This window comes from Carcharodon carcharias, chromosome 5, assembly GCF_017639515.1.
Source record: "Carcharodon carcharias isolate sCarCar2 chromosome 5, sCarCar2.pri, whole genome shotgun sequence".
In the NCBI taxonomy this organism is placed as follows: domain Eukaryota; kingdom Metazoa; phylum Chordata; class Chondrichthyes; order Lamniformes; family Lamnidae; genus Carcharodon; species Carcharodon carcharias.
In genome coordinates this window covers 17943396-17960388 of record NC_054471.1, presented here as the reverse complement: position 1 = coordinate 17960388, position 16993 = coordinate 17943396, and the positions used below count along the sequence as shown (strand labels likewise).

The following is a 16993-nucleotide window of genomic DNA, read 5'->3' as shown; positions in this document are numbered from 1 at the left end:
GTAGATGGTACATACAGCTGCCACTGTGCGTCAATGGTGGAGAATGGTGGAGGGAGTGAATGTTCGTGGATGAGGTGCTAATCAAGCGGGCTGCTTTATCCTGGATGGAGTCAAACTTCTTCAGTGTTGTAGGAGCTGCACTCATCCAGGCAAATGGAAAGTATTCCATCACACTCCTGATGGTGAACAGACTTTGGGGAGTCAGGAGTGACTTACTTGCCACAGAATTCCTAGCCTCTCACCTGCTCTTCTAGCCACATTATTTATATGGCTAGTCCAGTTCAGTTTCTGGTCAATGGTAATGCCCAGGATGTTGATAATGGGGATTCAGTGGTAATACCATTGAATGTCAAGGGCCAATGGTTAGATTATCTCTTGTTGGAGATGGTCATTGCCTGGCACGTCCGTGTTGCAAATGCTACTTGCCATTTGTGAGCCCAAGCCTGGATATTGTCCAGGTCTGCTGTATTTGATGCCACTTTCCTGGCCCTCATATAACTTGATTCCCTAACAGGTCAAAACTCTGTTAATCTTTGTCTTGAATGCACTCAAGAATGGAACATCCACAACGCTCTGGGGTATAAGTTCCAGTGGATTTCAACTGGACAACTCCTTATCCTGTGGCTATATTCCCGTGCTCTTGATTCTCCAACCAGGGGAAAAATTTCTCTTATGAAAAGCCTTATGAAACCCCTTCAGTATCTTGTACATTTCAATTAGATCAGGGACTGGATTTAATGGAGTGCAATAGATCCTGCACCCCCCACTGAAGAGACAAGGAGGAGCCTGCCTTTGCTCTAGACAGTTGTCCTGTAGTTATGGAGTTGAGGTGGGTATTCTGCTACTGGTACTGCAGCAAAGCTGGGATGAACATGTGCTGCACTGAGTTTGGTGAGTCTGGGGACTCACTGGGGCCAAACTGGCAGGTTGCCGAGAGGTGCCAGGGTAGAGTGGCCAGTACGGGAGTGAAATTTGGTGGTGGGGGGAGTGAAATCTGGCGGGGTGGGGTGGTGCTCTAATGGCCCTAGGGGGCATGTTAAGGGGAGACCAGCCCCCCCACCGTTGCCTGCCACCAACCTGTGCAGTGAAAGCTGCCAGGTCTGGACACTTGGCGTGGACCTCTCCTGCCACTAGTTTAATGAGGTGGTGGAGGAATGAAACCGTTAAGTGCGCAGGGGTGGGTGGGTAGGTGGCAGGGACAGTGCCTGCCAGATTTAACATGCACTTCACCTTCAAACCTGCTGACAGGGAAGCATTAAAGACAGCCCCACCTCTCATTCTGCTATACTCCAGAGCGTATCACCCCAATTTACTTTGTATCTCATCATAGGACAAGTCTCTCATCCAAGATACCATCTAGTCCTACCTCAGACACTAATAAAATGATGGTTATTTAAGGATGAAATGTTTCAGGCACAGGCTAGGTACATTCCAACAATGATGTAAACTAGGTCTCTTTGGATGGCGCGAGAGATAAAAAATATGATGAAGCAAAAAAGCGGGTGTATGATGCATGCCATGTGAATTCTCCAAGCAAGAATCAGGCCAAATACAATATTTTGAGAGCACAGTAAAGAAGAAAGTATGAACTGCCAAAGAGAGAAATTAGATCAGAATGTCAGCTAACATAAATAGGGACCAAAAATATCTCTTACCAGCACGTACATAGTAAGCAAGTGGTAAGGGTCAGAACAGTCGAGACCCAGGGGACACTAGTTTAAGGTGATTAACAGTAGAAGCAATGGCAACATGAAGAGAATCTTTTTTACGTAGTAAGTGGCAAATTATCTGAAAAATTTGAACAGCAGGTTAAACAAGCAGTTTCAAGCTGCTACTATGCAGTGACTATTTGAGTGGCATTTTCCATTAACAGGATGCTGCCGTCAGTCCAGAAAGACATTGTATCCACCATACAATTGAAAAACATTGTGTATGAATTTCATATGTAGGTTGTATGTCCCAGCAATTGACTGATTGAATCAATCAGCATGTTCCTTCGGTTGGTCATGAGAGGCAGAGTACAGACTGTGATCAACCAGTCTGTGCTTGGAAAACCCAAAAGAAAATGTCTACTGTTAGAGATGTGATTCCACAATTGTGAAGACTTGCTGAACAATTCAGAGTGCATGAATAGGCCAGACATTAAGGATGACAGAGCTCCTTCCCTAAATGACATTAGTGAACCTGATGGGTTTTTACAACAATCAGCCGTAGTAGTCCCCAGCTATAACCTCCTTAATGAGGTTAGCATCTTCCCCATGACAGACGTCAGGCTAACTGGCCCATAGTTTCCTGTTTTCTACTTCCCTCCCTTCTTGAATAGAAGGGTTATATTTGCTATTTTCCAGTCTGATGGAATTTTCCATCCAGATGGAAACTTTCCAGAATCTAACGAATCTTGGAAAATTAACACCAATGCATCTATGACCTCATCAGCCACCTCTTTTAAGACCCTAAGATGAAGTCCATTAGGACCCTGACTATTGTCAGCCCACAGCTTCAACAGCTCGTTCAGTAAGGCTTCTCTAGTGATTGTAATTTCACCAAGTTCCCCTCTCCTGTCCACTTCTTGATTTGCGGCTATTATTGGAATATTTTTTGTATCCTCTGTAGTGAAGGCTAAAGCAATATAATTGTTCATTTCATCTGCCATTTCCTTATTATCTACTATTAACTCTCCACTCTCTCTATAGAGGACTGACACTTTACTTACTCTTTTCCATTTTAAATACTGGAAGAAGCTCTTTATCTCTGTTTTTACATTTCTAGCTAGCTTCCTCTCATACTCTAATTTCTTTCTCCTGTTTAACCTTTTAGTCATTCCCTGTTGTTCTTTATATTCTGACAAATTGTCTGACCTGCCACTCATCTTTGCACAGTTATATGCTTTTTCTTTAAGTTTGATGCTTTCCTTAACTTCTTTAGTTAACCAAGGATGGTGGGTCCTCCCCTTAGAATATTTCTTTATAAATAGAATATACTTATTCTGAATATTATGAAATATCCCCTTGAAAGTCTCCCACTGCTCCTGTATTGATCTATCCTCTAGCCTAGTGTCCCAGTTCACTTCAGCAAGTTCAGCTCTCATACCCACACAGTTGCCCATATTTAAGTTTAAAATACTAGTCTTAGAACTGTTCTTCTCTCCTTCAAACTGGATGTAAAATTCAACCATACTGTGGTCACTGCTACTTAGGGGTACCTTTACTCTGCGGTTATTAATTAATCCTGTCTTTGTCTGTGTGTCCGTGCCTATCCATGAACATAAAATGAATGTTGGTACTTGAACAAATATTGTTTTAACTTAGAATACTAAAATACTAAAAATTCCTCGGCAGTAAATTGGACATCAATAGAGAAGAAAATTGACATGTAAAACTGGCTGTCAATTTCCTTAAACCACTACAAAAGAAGGTAAAGTTATCTTTTGGTTGTGAGAAAAAATGGGATATTCTAGACAGTTCATTAGTCCTTGGTCTTTTTGTACTGTATGAAATTAATTAAGACAAAATGTTGCATTTAGGTTTTTATCATCAATGAGAACTTGTTAGTGAAGTGACAAGGTGAATATAGCAAAAATATCTTTTTTACCTAAATAACGTCTTACTCACCTTTTTAATTTTTGGTGTTATCAATGTCACATACTCAGAAGGAATTCTTTGGCAAACATTCTCAAATGATTGAAGAACACACTGATTGCAGAAATATAAAATGAGAAAAGTTTTAAGACGTAAAATTGATTCTGTTCCCATTGATCAACTCTAATTTGAATTAAATTTTCATTCTGAAAAATCAGCCAGAATCTGATCTTAGCTATTAAATCTGTTGTGAATAGAAGATTTTCCCATTTTGCCTTCAAAGCAGCAACTCAGATTTATGCTATTCTCTCCACTAAGGAAATTAAATGCAGTAAAGGAGTGTTTGAAGATCCGTCCTGAGAAATTGTGCCTATTTTTCAGTGTTCAGATTTGAAGTTTGGAAGTGGGTAAGGAGGTAGAATTTGCTTCAGAAGAACACACAGATGGCATTCTGGGATTATTTTTTAAATTTGTTCATGGCTTGTGGGTGTCACTGGCTATGCCAGAATTTATTGCCCATCCCTCATTGCCCTTGAGAAGGTGGTGGTGAGTTGCCTTTTTGATTTGCATTAGTCCATGTGACGTAGGAACACCCACAGTGCTTTTAGGGGTGGGAGTTCTAGGGTTTTAACTCAGTGACACTGAAGGAATGGTGATATATTTGCATGTCAGTATGGTGAGTGCCTTGGAGGGGGACTTCCAGGTGGTGGTGTTTCCATCTGTCTGCTACCCTTGTTGCTGTTATTGGCCCATAACTTCTGAGCTCCAGGAGGTCGTAACTGGGGGCACCCCAGATGCAACTGCCCCCAACCCCTGCCGCCCCCTCCCAAGCAACTTGGAGGTCACCAACTAAAGATTACACAGCAATTGCTTGGGAAGTTCAAACTTCTGTTGGGCAATTGTCCTGCAATCCGAACAATCAAAATTATGACATAAATCGTAAACTTTGGATGGGTCTTACTGTCTTACCAGAATAGTTACTCAGGAAAGGTTAGAAGAATTAAAACCACTCCTGACTCCTGGGTAACCATAGAACTGCAACCCCCAACCCCACATGGCTCCCCCCAGCACCTAACACCCCAACTGGCCACCCCCCTCTGACCACCTCCCCAACCACCAGACCCCCACTCCCAAATGGGCACCTGATCCCCTAACTGACCACCCAAACACTCCCAACCGCCCAACTCCAGTCCCCCCACTGACCACAGGTTGTCTGTGAATTCATATGCAACTCATATTAACCTTGAATGTTACAGTCTAGGATCAAAACATAGGTAAGCATACGATTACTAAACTGATACTTGGAATGATTGGGTTGTCTTATGAGGAAAGGTTGGATAGATTAGGCTTGTATCCACTGGAGTTTAGAAGAGTAACATATAAGTTCCTGAAAGGACTTGACAGGGTGGATGTGGAAAGGATGTTTCCTTTTGTGGGAGAATCTTGAGCTCGAGATTACTGTTTAAAATTAAGGGGTCACCCATTTCAGGCAGAGATGAGAATTTTTTTCTCTCAGAGGATCATGAGTCTTTGTTTTTTTCCCTCAAAAGGCGGTAGAGGCATTATCTTTGCATATTTTTTTAGGTAGAGGTAAATAGATTCTTCAGAAGCAAGGGGGTGAAAGGTTATCGGGGGCCAGCAGGAATGTGGAGTTGAGGTTAAAGTCAGATCAGCCATGATCTTATTGAATGACAGAGCAGGCTCGAAGGGCCGAGGGGCCTACTCCTGCCTCAAATTCACATGTTCATATAATAGGTCTCACCAATGTCCTGTACAGACGCAGGAAAACTTCCCTACAATTATATTCCATTAGCCTTGTAATAAATGCCAACATTCCATTTGCCTTCCTAAACGCTTCATACTAACTTTATGTGATTCATGTATCAGGGCATTTAGATCCACCATGTTCTGCAATCTCTCTACATTTAAATAGTGTACTGCTTTTCTATTCCTCCATTCTATTTCCTATGTCCTATTTCTATGTCCTCTTTCTGAAGTTTGTTCCAGACCTCCTCAGTATTGACAATCTCCTACCAGACCCCTAATCTCAATGTGGTGTCACTGGCAAATTTGGGACAGCAGAGACATTGATACAAAATTGGTTGAGTGACAGGAAACAGAGATTGGTGGTTAATGGATGTTTTTTGGACTTGAGGAGGGTTTGTAGTGGAGTTTCGCAAGGGTCGGTATTATGACCCTTGTTCATCCTGATATATATTAAAGACCCGAACCTTAAGGTACAGGGCACAGTTTCAAAAATTGTGGATAATATGAAACTTGGAAGCATTGTGAACAGCGAGGAATATAGTGTAGTTCAAAAGGACATAGATAGATTGATGGAGTGTGCAGACAAGTGGCAGATAAAATTTAATGCATCAGAAGAGTGAAATGACACATTTCGGTAGGAATAGCACACAGAGACAATACAAAATAAAGGGTACAATTCTAAAGGATGTACAGGAACAGTGGGACCTGGGATTATATGTGCATAAGTCATTGAAGGTGGCAGGACAGATTGAGAGAGCGGTTAATAAAGTATACAATATCATAGGGTTTAATAGGGGCATAAAATGCAAAAGCAAGGTAGTTATGTTAAATTTGTACAGAACATTGGTTCGGCATCAGCTGAATATTGTGTTCAGTTCTGGACAACACAGAAAGATGTTAAGGCAATAGAGAGGGTGCAGAAAAGATCCATGGAGATGGTTCCAGGGATGAGGAATTTCAGTTATAAAGATAGATTGGAGAGGTTGAGACTGTATTCTTTGGAGAAGAGAAAGTTGAGAGGAGGTTTGATTGAGGGGTCTGTACAGAATAGATAGAGAAAAACACTCATATTGGTGGAAAGATCGTGAACAAGAAGGCACAGATTTGAGGTAATTAGGAAAAGAAGCAATGGAGATATGAGGAAAAACTTTTTCACACAGCGAGTAGTTGGGATCTGGGTGGCACTGCCTAACAGTGTGGTGGAGGCAGGTCCAGTTAAGGTACTTAAGAGGGAATTGACGAGGGCAACAGATGCATGCATTTCTTTTGTCTGCATTGAATGCTGCTGAATTTTTAAAAATTCATTCACAGGATGTGGACTTCGCTGGCTGGGCCAACATTTATTACCCATCCCTACAGTCTGGTGAGTGAGGGCGTTTTAAAGGTTAATTTCCCTCTAAAGTCTATTTTTTTCTTTAATTTAGCAATAAACTAAAAAATACTCTTTTAGCTAAAAGAATGTTATAGACAGGAAGGGTATTAATTTAAACAGCACTAATTTATCTTCTCACCACCAATCCATAAATAGAAAGGTGTTTTAATTTGTTTCTCTCTTTATAAGTGGTGGCATATTTACCAAACCCTCTGTTTTGGTGTGATAAAATTTTGATGAATAACCCCACAGCAAACTCAAGATAGGATGAACTCAAAGGGTTACTTTATTTGCACACACTCAAAACACGAAAGTGATCTGACAATGCCCCCCTCATATTCAGATAGTAAAGAGAGGGGCAGAGAAAAGAAAGATTTGCAGTCCAGGGAAACATGCTGTTTCGATGGTGGACGGGTTGTCATTCACCCACCACGCCATCACCTCGCCGCTTCATCAGGCCAGGCACCATATTTAAAGTGCAGCCGCATGGACAACTCTCAGTGCTTCCAGCCCAGGACTGCTGCTAACAAGACAAAGCCCCGAAAGGCAAGAATACTGCAGCCCCCAGGTTTAATGATGTGCCCCTCAAGCACCTTTTGGATGCCGTGGAGGCCCGCTGTGATGGCCTCTACCCCCACTCTGGCCACAAGAGGGTCAGGAACATCACTAATCCAGCAGGGGAGGTGGTGGTAGTGGTGGTCAGTGCCAATGCTCTACAGAATAGGACAGTCACCCAGTGCTTAAAGAGGATGAATGATCTCCTCTGTTCCATCAGGGTAAATCACTCTTCTCATCACTCTCAACTCATACATCCACAAACCCATCACACATCCACAGGGATCTCATTCACTGTCAGTTCAAGGGACCACCATTCACTCTCTCACACGCACCTTCATTTGCCCTGCAGATCATGTCCTCAACCCATCTATGGCACCATTCACCACTCACACATGCCAAGCATTCTTATCATCTGGACTGGTAGGCTTCCTGCTTACACTCTCTCCATTTCTATTCATGCAGGACAAGCTGGCACATAACAAAAAGGAGATGTCGTGTTGGAGGAATGCCTAACTTCAAGGACCTCACGGACTTTGAAAATAGAGTCATCCAGCTCAGTGCTGATGATCTGGACTGTTCCTGTACCAGAGTTGCATGGCTGCTCAAAACCCCACCCACTCCACCTATCTGGTTGCCGGTAGCTTTGCCCACTGGATTGCACGGTCTGCTCTCAGCTCAGGTTGAGGCATTCTCCTAACCAGCACTGTAAGTCTGCACTGTTAGCATGAGCCATGGGGGAGGCTGGTCCAAACCTGGATGATAACATTGCAAGGGATTGTGAGCGTCTCCACCAGTGACTGCTCCATGACCAGCTTTCGCAAGGAGATTGTACAGCTTGCCCAGTTGTCCAATTATTCTGCAGTCCACTAAAACACTCATTAGTTTGCAGTTTGTGCCTGAGGGGTGAAAAGCTCTAGAGCATTTGGTGGCACTTTCATGACTCTGCATTGCTTGAATGGCAGATAAGCCAGAGGCCCAACTCCAAGCATGTCAATGTCGCTGCACTTGAACTATCTCAACTGCAGAGGAATGGTCACTTTTACAAGGTTTCTCTAATGCGTGACTGCTTCCATCCCCCAACCACCCTCCTCTCACCCCACGTGTGCTTGTGCACTACCATCAGACCAGGCTGCCTTATGCCCCCCACTCATCCCTACTGCAGTGCAGCCTTTGCCCCAGTAGCATAGTGATATTGTCACTGACTAGTATTCCAGAGACACAAGGTAATGCTCTGGGAATCCAGATTCAAATCCCACTATGCCAGATGGTGAAATTTGAATTCAATAAAAATCAATTCAATTTTTTAAAAAGTATGATGACAATCATGAAACCATTGTCATAAAAACCCATATGGTTTGCTAATGTATTTTTCCTTCCTAGGGAAGGAAATCTGCTGTCCTTACCTGGTCTGGCCTACTGTTACCCAGCCAGGAAAAAAACGGCTTGCCTCTGCCCTTGCCTGAATGCAGGGCACCTGAACCTTGAATTCCAATGGGCGACCCTCGCGCTGGGCAACAGTAGTGTGCAGTGACCTCCGAGTTCTTCTTGAAGTTCAGCTCACCAGGCGCATACATTTTAAATGCTGTTGTGAAGCACGTCAGCATGGAATCACTCCAACGTGCTTGGATGATCCAGAATGGAGGTATTATTTTGGCGAACAGGGCTTATAATGATATGCAGATGTGTTAAAATGATTTTGCGGATGTCCGGGGGCAGGAAACGCGGACCGCCATTGACGGGTGGTGCGGACAATTGCAAACTGGTTTCACAGCCTCGTGAAACCGATCTTTGGCCTTCCCGCCATATTGTCCATTCATGCCCACCATGATGCCTTACACCAATGGAGACAGAAAATTCCACCAGAACTTATGACTTTTCTTTTTTAAAAAAATTCAGGTCAGCTCTCAAGTGCTTAAATAATGCAATGTCCTTCCAAATTTTAAAAGAAAATATAATTCTGGTAGATATAGCTCTAACATTTTTCCCTATGAACTTATATGCTGGTGCAGTCTTATGTTTGTAGACTCTGTCCCTTCCTGTAAGACTTTGGTTATCATTACCCATATCATTACCCTGTACTTTTGCCTTGTCCTTTCTGTTTAACTTTGTAAATCTTCCCTCACATGAACCATTATTTTGTTTAAAGCCATCTCTACAGCCTTAGTTATATGACTCATCCGGTCACTGCTCCCAGCCTATTTTGGGGGAAGACCATCCACAATGGTATAGCTCTCTCTTTCCCCAGTATTGGTGCCAGTGCCCCATGAATCAAATCCCATTTCTAACGCACCAATTTTTGATCCACGCATTCAGTTTTTGGAATTTACTCGTGGCTCAGGTAGTAATCTAGAGTTTATTACCTTTGTGGTTCTGCTTTTTAATTTAGCCCCTAGTTTCTCATGTTCCCTGAGCGGAACCTCTTTCATAGTCCTACTTATATTCTTGGTACCCAGGCGGACCATGATAACTTCCCCTCCACTACAAGTTTCTCTCCAGGCCCGAGTAGATGTCCCTAACCTTGGCACCTTCGGGGCTTACACTCTTGGCTGCAGAGAACTGTAACTATACTCCTTCTCAGGGACATACTGAAGTAGCTCTTTTAATTTAATTTAATTTAATTTAATTTCACGAGGCCGTGAAACCAGTTTGCAATTTATTTGCTGTTAACGATTCAGATTCCTCTACTTTGTGGAGATCAAATGCAGAGTGGATGACAGATTTGTGCAACGCCACCATTGAGTCAATAGGCATAAACTTAGCTATGTTATTCTAATGAAACACTGTAAGATCAAGATGTGATACCTCATTTTTTTGATTAGGCACACTACAGCCTTCTGGAGTCAGTATTGAGTTCAACAATTTCAGATCATAATCTCTGTCCTCCCATTTTTTTAAACACCATCTCTTGATATGATTCTGCTATTCCTTTTTAAGCCTCCATTGGATCCATCCTTCATTTCTCTCCTTGTTCCATCTCCATCTTTTGCCTTGTACCATTACCCATTTGCCATTTAATCTCTCATGCCTTCAACCTTGTCACAGACCTTTTTCTTTGTTCCTTACCCCACTCTGCTTGACCTGCCTTTCTACTTGGGTAAAACCTGTTACATCTCTAATATTTCCAGTTTCAACAAAAGGTAATCAATTTGAAACATTAACTCAATTTCTCGTTCCACAGATGCTGCCAGACCTGCTGAGTGTTTCCATCATGTTCTGTTTTTTTCTGATTTCCAGCATCTGTGTAGTATTATCCTTTTGTCTTGGATTTATTTGTTTAGTCCTGTAAAACTAGCTATAGAGCTATATTTGACAATGCTCTTTCTTTCCCCCTCTTGTTCATGACCATCCTCACTTGCCACCGGTTTTCTCCCATCTGCCTGTAGCCATTCCATGTTCACCTCTCCTTTGTTTGTTATAGCCAGTTAGTGAAGTTCTGAGATCAGAAGTCAATCTTTACTCAGCATTATATTCACTAAGTAAGACATTGCAAATGAACATTCCACAACTCACCATCAGTATCAACAAGTGTGTCTTTAGAAAAGGTTTTTCGGATGGCGGGGTTTCCTGCCCCTCCAACCAAAGAGTTGGCGGGGAATGCATCCTGGCTGATACCGGCTCCCCCACAGCTATTTAATATTCCATGGAGCCTTAACTGGCTACAGACAGGTCTTCCACCACTCACTCATGAGGAAGTCCCATGTGCGAGAGCTGCTAGGCAACCTGATTGGCTAGCCACTCTGTAGCCCCAGCAGTGCCGGGCTCATACGGTGGCCACTGTTGTGACTACAAGCAGTCCATAGCAACATAGGACTTAGGAGCAAGAGTAGGCCATTCAGACCTTCTGGCCTGCTCCACCATTCAATAAGGTTATGACTGATCTTCTTGTGCTCTAAACTCCACTTTGCTGTCTACACCCCATAATCCTTGACTCCCTTGTCTATCAGAAATCTGTCTAATTCCCCTTGAATAAACTCAATGATACAGTCTCTACTACTTTCTGGGGAAGGAAATTCCACATACTAACCACCCTCTGAGAGAAAACATTTCTCGTCATCTCCATCTTAAACGGTAGACATCACATTCTTAAACCATCCCTTACTTTTAGTGTCTTTCACATGTGGCAACATCTTCCCAGTATCCACCCTATCAAGTCCCCTTAGGATCTCATATGTTTCAATAAGATCAATACAGATCATTCTTCTAAATGCCAAAAGGTATAGGCCCAACCTGTTCAAGCTTTCTTCATAAGATAAGCCCCTCATTCCAGGAATAAGTTGAGGGAACCTTCTCTGAACTGTTTCCAACACAATAATATATATTTTTTCGAATACGGAGACCAAAACTGCACATAGAATTCCAGCTATGGTCTTACCGAGGCCCTAGAGAGCTGCAGTAAAATTTTCCTATTTTTACTTACCCTTGCAACAAATGACAGCATTCGATTTGCCTTCTGTTAGGTACAATGTATAGCTTTAAGTTTAATTTATATTTTGTGTTTGGGTGTTAAGAAAAGTGAAACCTCATTTTATTTTCATTTCGAGGTTTTTGTGAGCTGAGTGCCTGAAAGTTTGTATACATGCTTTTTTGGTAAGGTTTTACAATGCTTGAAGTGAAGAGATGGGTTACCAAAAGTTAGTAATTCAGTGAAGTTAAAAAAAGTAGAAAAAACTGTTGTTGTCTAGCGACAGGATTCCAGAGACACACAGAGAGTCAGTATAAGGAAACACAGAAGAGTAGTCAGTTAGTGTGTATATACAAGAGAGTGCAGGTAGAAGGTCTAATCTCTCTAATAAGAAATCCTGCAAGCCTGTTGGGGAACTGAGTATGAGGAACTCATGTGTTTGCTCTGAAGTTGAAGTAATAGTAAGTTTAGATTGCCATTTTGGGTGCCTCTGAGAAAGGTATCAGCTGAAGAAAAGCCTCTAGTGAACACTCAGAAGTCCACTAGAAGAAAACTGTTCGAAACCGAGCTAACCCAAGCAAGAAGCCTTGGTGTTGAGACAGTGGTAAATCTTCTGTCAGTGTTGCTGAAAGCAAAGGAATAGTGTGAGTTTGAATCATTTTCTGATATCCGTATTGAAATCTTTCATTTTTGTCCGGCATAATATAGTTCTTTGTTTTCTTGTTTAATAAACATTTTATTATTTGTGTTAAAAGTATACTGGTAGACTCTTGTGAATGCATTCAGTAACTGACCGCCACAGTTCCTAAAAAAAAACAAAGTTAGGATCTACCAAGCCAGGTTTAACACTGGGATCTGACTTGTCCAATATTAACATCAGCTAGGATTGTAACACTTCCTAATCACTTGCTGTACCTGCATACTAACTTTTTTTGATTCATGTATCAGGACACCCAGATCCCTCTGTACCACGAGTCCAGCAATCTCTCTCCATTTAAGTAGTGTGCTGCTTTTCTATTCTTCCTGTAAAAATGGGCAAGTTCACATTTTCCCACATTATATTCCATCTGCCAAATCTTTGCCTACTCACTTAACCAACCCCTGAAGAAGAGGAGCTAATGGAAGCTAGGTTTTGGGTAACTCCAGAGTAGCCTCTGACCTATTTCCAATTCCCTTTCACTCATCATCCCTCTCCTCGCTGACCTAATTTGCTCCAACAATGCCTTGGTTTTAAAATTCACATCTTATTTTCAATCACCTCTATGGCTTCACCCTTCCCTGTGTCTTGGAAAAATTGCAAAGCTTTCATTCGGCAGTTTCTCACTGCAACACAACTGAAATAAAGGAATTATATTATGAAGAAAGGTTGAGCAGGTTGGGCCTATACCCATTGGAGTTTAGGAGAATGAGAGGTGATCTTACTGAAACATATAAGATCCTGAGGGGGTTTAATAGTGTAGATACCGGGGGACTGTTTCACAATTTTGAGGTTTGCTCTGATGCTTTCATTTAAATTTAATAATTCCTCCACATTCATAAGCCACAGAGGAGAAAAAAATCAACAGACTTTCATTTTAAAACTGGGATTTGGCAGAGGTATACACATTTTCAGACAGATCATCGAAAACCGAACTGTTGGTTTAAAGGTCAGGGGGGGAGGTGGGGAGCTGGGTTTGAGAGGCCGGAGGGAGAGTTAAAGGGGAGATATGACAATGTGGGGAGGTGCCTCCAATGGACACAGTCCTACGAAGAAGGATCAAACTAAAGTTACTGGGCTACGGACCTGGCGCGGGCCTTCATTTCCATGGGTAAAATAGTGGCAGAGGCACGATGAGGCCTTTAAGTGGTCGAAGGGTGAGCATGCCACCTGATGCGTCCACTGCATCCTGTAAAATAGGAAGCATGGCGGGCAGGCCAGGCACTGCATTTTATGAGCCCCCCACCCAACTTCAAACCTGACAGCATGGTCCAGAAAATTCTGACCTGAATATCTGCTCAAGTATTTATCCAATGAGTGGCCCACCCCAACCTGTGCACCTAACCTTAATTTATACAATCAACAGATTCACTTTCTCTCTTTACAAAATAAAACTGAACAAGTAATGTTCAGAAATAAGATTTCAAAATAAATATATGAAGTAAAACAAAGATTTTCCATGTATAGACGATCACATTCAATGGTGCGCCTTTTCTAGGACCCAATAATCTTTTCGTACAAGCACTCCTTTTTGTGAAACAATCAGATAATTGATGACTTGTGCCAACCCACCTGATCTTGGAGATTTCCTTTTCTTCTACTATTTGTTTAATGCTAACAATCGTTAATTTACTTACACTTTTTGTACAGCAGACATTATCCCATAAGCAACAATTATCTATGTAACATTCAATGGGCAAGGCATTTTCAGTGCACCCTTGAATATTTTGACAAATATAATCACAGAATCACAGAATCACACAGTGCAGAAGAGGCCCTTTGGCCCATCAACTCTGCACCAACACGTGAGAAACACCTGACCTACCTACCTAATCCCATTTACCAGCACTTGGCCCATAGCCTTGAATGTTATGATGTGCCAAGTGCTCATCTAGGTACTTCTTAAAGGATGTGAGGAAATCAGCCTCCACCACCCTCCCAGGCAGCGCATTCCAGACCGTCATCACCCTCTCCGTAAAGAGGTTTTTCCTTACATCCACCCCTAAACCTCCTGCCCCTCACTTTGAATTTATGTCCCCTTGTGAATGACCCTACAAATAAAGGAACAGCTGCTCCCTATCCACCCTGTCCATGCCCCTCATAATCTTTTACACCTCGATCAGGTCGCCCCTCAGTCTTCCCTGCTCCAACAAAAACAACCCAAGTCTATCCAACCTCTCTTCATAACCTAAATGTTTCAGCCCAGGCAACATCCTGGTGAATCTTCTCTGCACCCCCTCCAGTGCAATCACATCCTTCCTATCTTCTGGCGACCAGAACTGCACACAGTACTGCAGCTGTGGCCTCACCAAGGTTCTATACAAATCCAACATGACCTCCCTACTTTTGTAATCTATGCCTCGATTGATAAAGGCAAGTGTCCCATATGCCTTTTTCACCACCCCACTAACATGCCCCTCAGCCTTCAGAGATCTATGGACACACACCAAGGTCCCTTTGTCCCTCAGAACTTCCTAGTGTCATGCCGTTCATTGAATACTTCCTTGTCAAATTACTCTTTCCAAAGTGTATCACCTCACACTTTTCAGCATTAAATTGCATCTGCCACTTATCTGCACATTTCACCATCCTGTCTATATCTTCCTGTAGCCCAAGATACTCAAATTCACTGTTAACCACCCGGCCAATCTTTGTGTCATTAGCAAACTTACTAATTCTAACCCCCCACATAGTCATCTATGTCGTTTATATAAATGACAAATAATAGGGGGCCCAGCACAGATCCCTGTGGAACGCCACTGGACACTGGCTTTCAGTCACTAAAGCGCCTTCTGTCATCACCCTCTGTCTCCTACAACTAAGCCAATTCTGAATCCTGGCGCCGGCGGGTGGGGAAAATCCCGCCCATTGCTTCTACAGCTAATTTTTATCATTTTAAAAAATTTTCTTAGCTTCCTAGGCTAAAGGACAACATTTCCCATTTTTCATCCACCAAAAATATTGCAAAACAAGCTGTACTCAAATGCCACAAGGAAAGCTGGCATGAGAAGCATCACTAAAAATAAAGAATTTCATGTTCTTTGGGTCACTCAAGGACGGAGACTTAATAACAAATTTCTCCATTTTTAAAATGTTTAATTTGCCCTTAAAGCATCCTTATCTTTAGGGTGCTTCACCCTGATACTTACTTCCAACACATCAAAACTAACATCTGGTCTTGTCTAACTGCATAACCAGTTGAACTGACCAGCCAAGCTTTTTAACTGTTCTGCTTCTTCATTAGATGTGCCATCATTTGTCTGTGATAAGCTCACAAGATTAACCAGGATAGGAGTAACACTCCCCTAAGAGTGTTACTAATTCAAAGTACTCTGGACTTATTATGCTTCATGTCTAAACCAATATATTTAAAAACCCCTGCAGCTTGTCTTCCAATCTTAAATTCCACATTAATCCTATTAACAGTACATTTCTAAAAGTCCACAGACCACCACATAAAGTTCCTCACTGCTGCCTGAACTGCACTGAGTGCTGATTTGAGTGCACAAAGTGTCAAGATGGGAGTTTGGTGAGTATGGGAGTTCAGTGAAGAGGGAGCTATAAATTAATTAAGAAACAATAATTTATTTAGTTAACACAATACAGATGACTGGACAGGTAATGTGTCACAGCTGCAGCATGTAGGAGCTATTGGATGCCACTGCAATCCATGGCAACCACATCTGCAGCAAGCGTCTGTAGCTTGAGGAGTTTTGGCTCAGAGTACATAAGATGGAGGCTGAGCTGCAGACATTGTGACTCATCAGGGAAGGGGAAAACTACCTATACAATTTGCTCCAGAAGGCCGTCACATCCCTTAGGTTGGCATCTTCTGATTTGGTCAGTGACTGTGTGTGACTGTGAGACAGGTGGGAGTGGAGGAGTCCCAGCCCTTGCAACTGACCAACAAGTTTGAGGTTCTTGCAGCCTGAATGGACAAGAATGAGGGCTGCAGCTGACCATGACACCATAGTACAGGAAGCCATTCAAGTGGGGTGAGTAAAAAGGAATAAGGTGGTAGCAGGGGACAGTATTGACAGGGGGACAGACACTGTTCTCTGAAGCTGAGAGCGAGAATCCAGAAGGCTGTGTTATCTGCCTGGTACCAGGGTTCGGGATAACTCCTCAGGACTAGAGAGGAACTTGCAGTGGGAGGGGAAGGATCCAATCGTCATGGTCCATGTAGGTACCAACGACATTGGTAGCACCAGGAAAGAGGTTTTGAATAGAGAGTATGAGGGACAAGGCATTAAATTTTAAAAAAAAGAACCTCAATTACTACCAGAGCCACATGAAAATTGGTATAGGGTAAATAAAATTAGAGAAGTGGATGTGTGGCTCAAAAACTGGTATGGGAGAAGTGGGTTCCTGCCGGTGGGGCACTGACACCAATACTGGGGAAAGGGTGGGCTGTACTTTTGGGATGGTTTACATCTGAACCATATTGGTACCAGTGTTCTAGTGAGCCGCATAACTAAAGAATTAGAGAATGTTTTCAGCTAAATAGTGAGAGCAAGCAATCAAATTTGGGAAAATGTAATAAATCAAAAAGAAGAGACAAGGCAAGAAAGAAAGTTATTAATATGGGAAATGATAAACAGACCATGACAGGAAGGGAC

The 16993-nt window shown here is 42.5% G+C and overlaps 1 protein-coding gene across 1 annotated transcript in view; it reads right to left on the bottom strand.

Moving 5' to 3' along the window:
• LOC121278118 (dynein heavy chain 8, axonemal-like) overlaps positions 1-16993 on the bottom strand; it is a 2067071-nt gene that overhangs the window by 1499935 nt on the left and 550143 nt on the right. Inside the window, 1 exon segment of the mRNA XM_041188205.1 lies at positions 3612-3692. Within this exon segment, the coding sequence (XP_041044139.1) occupies positions 3612-3692 (81 nt within the window).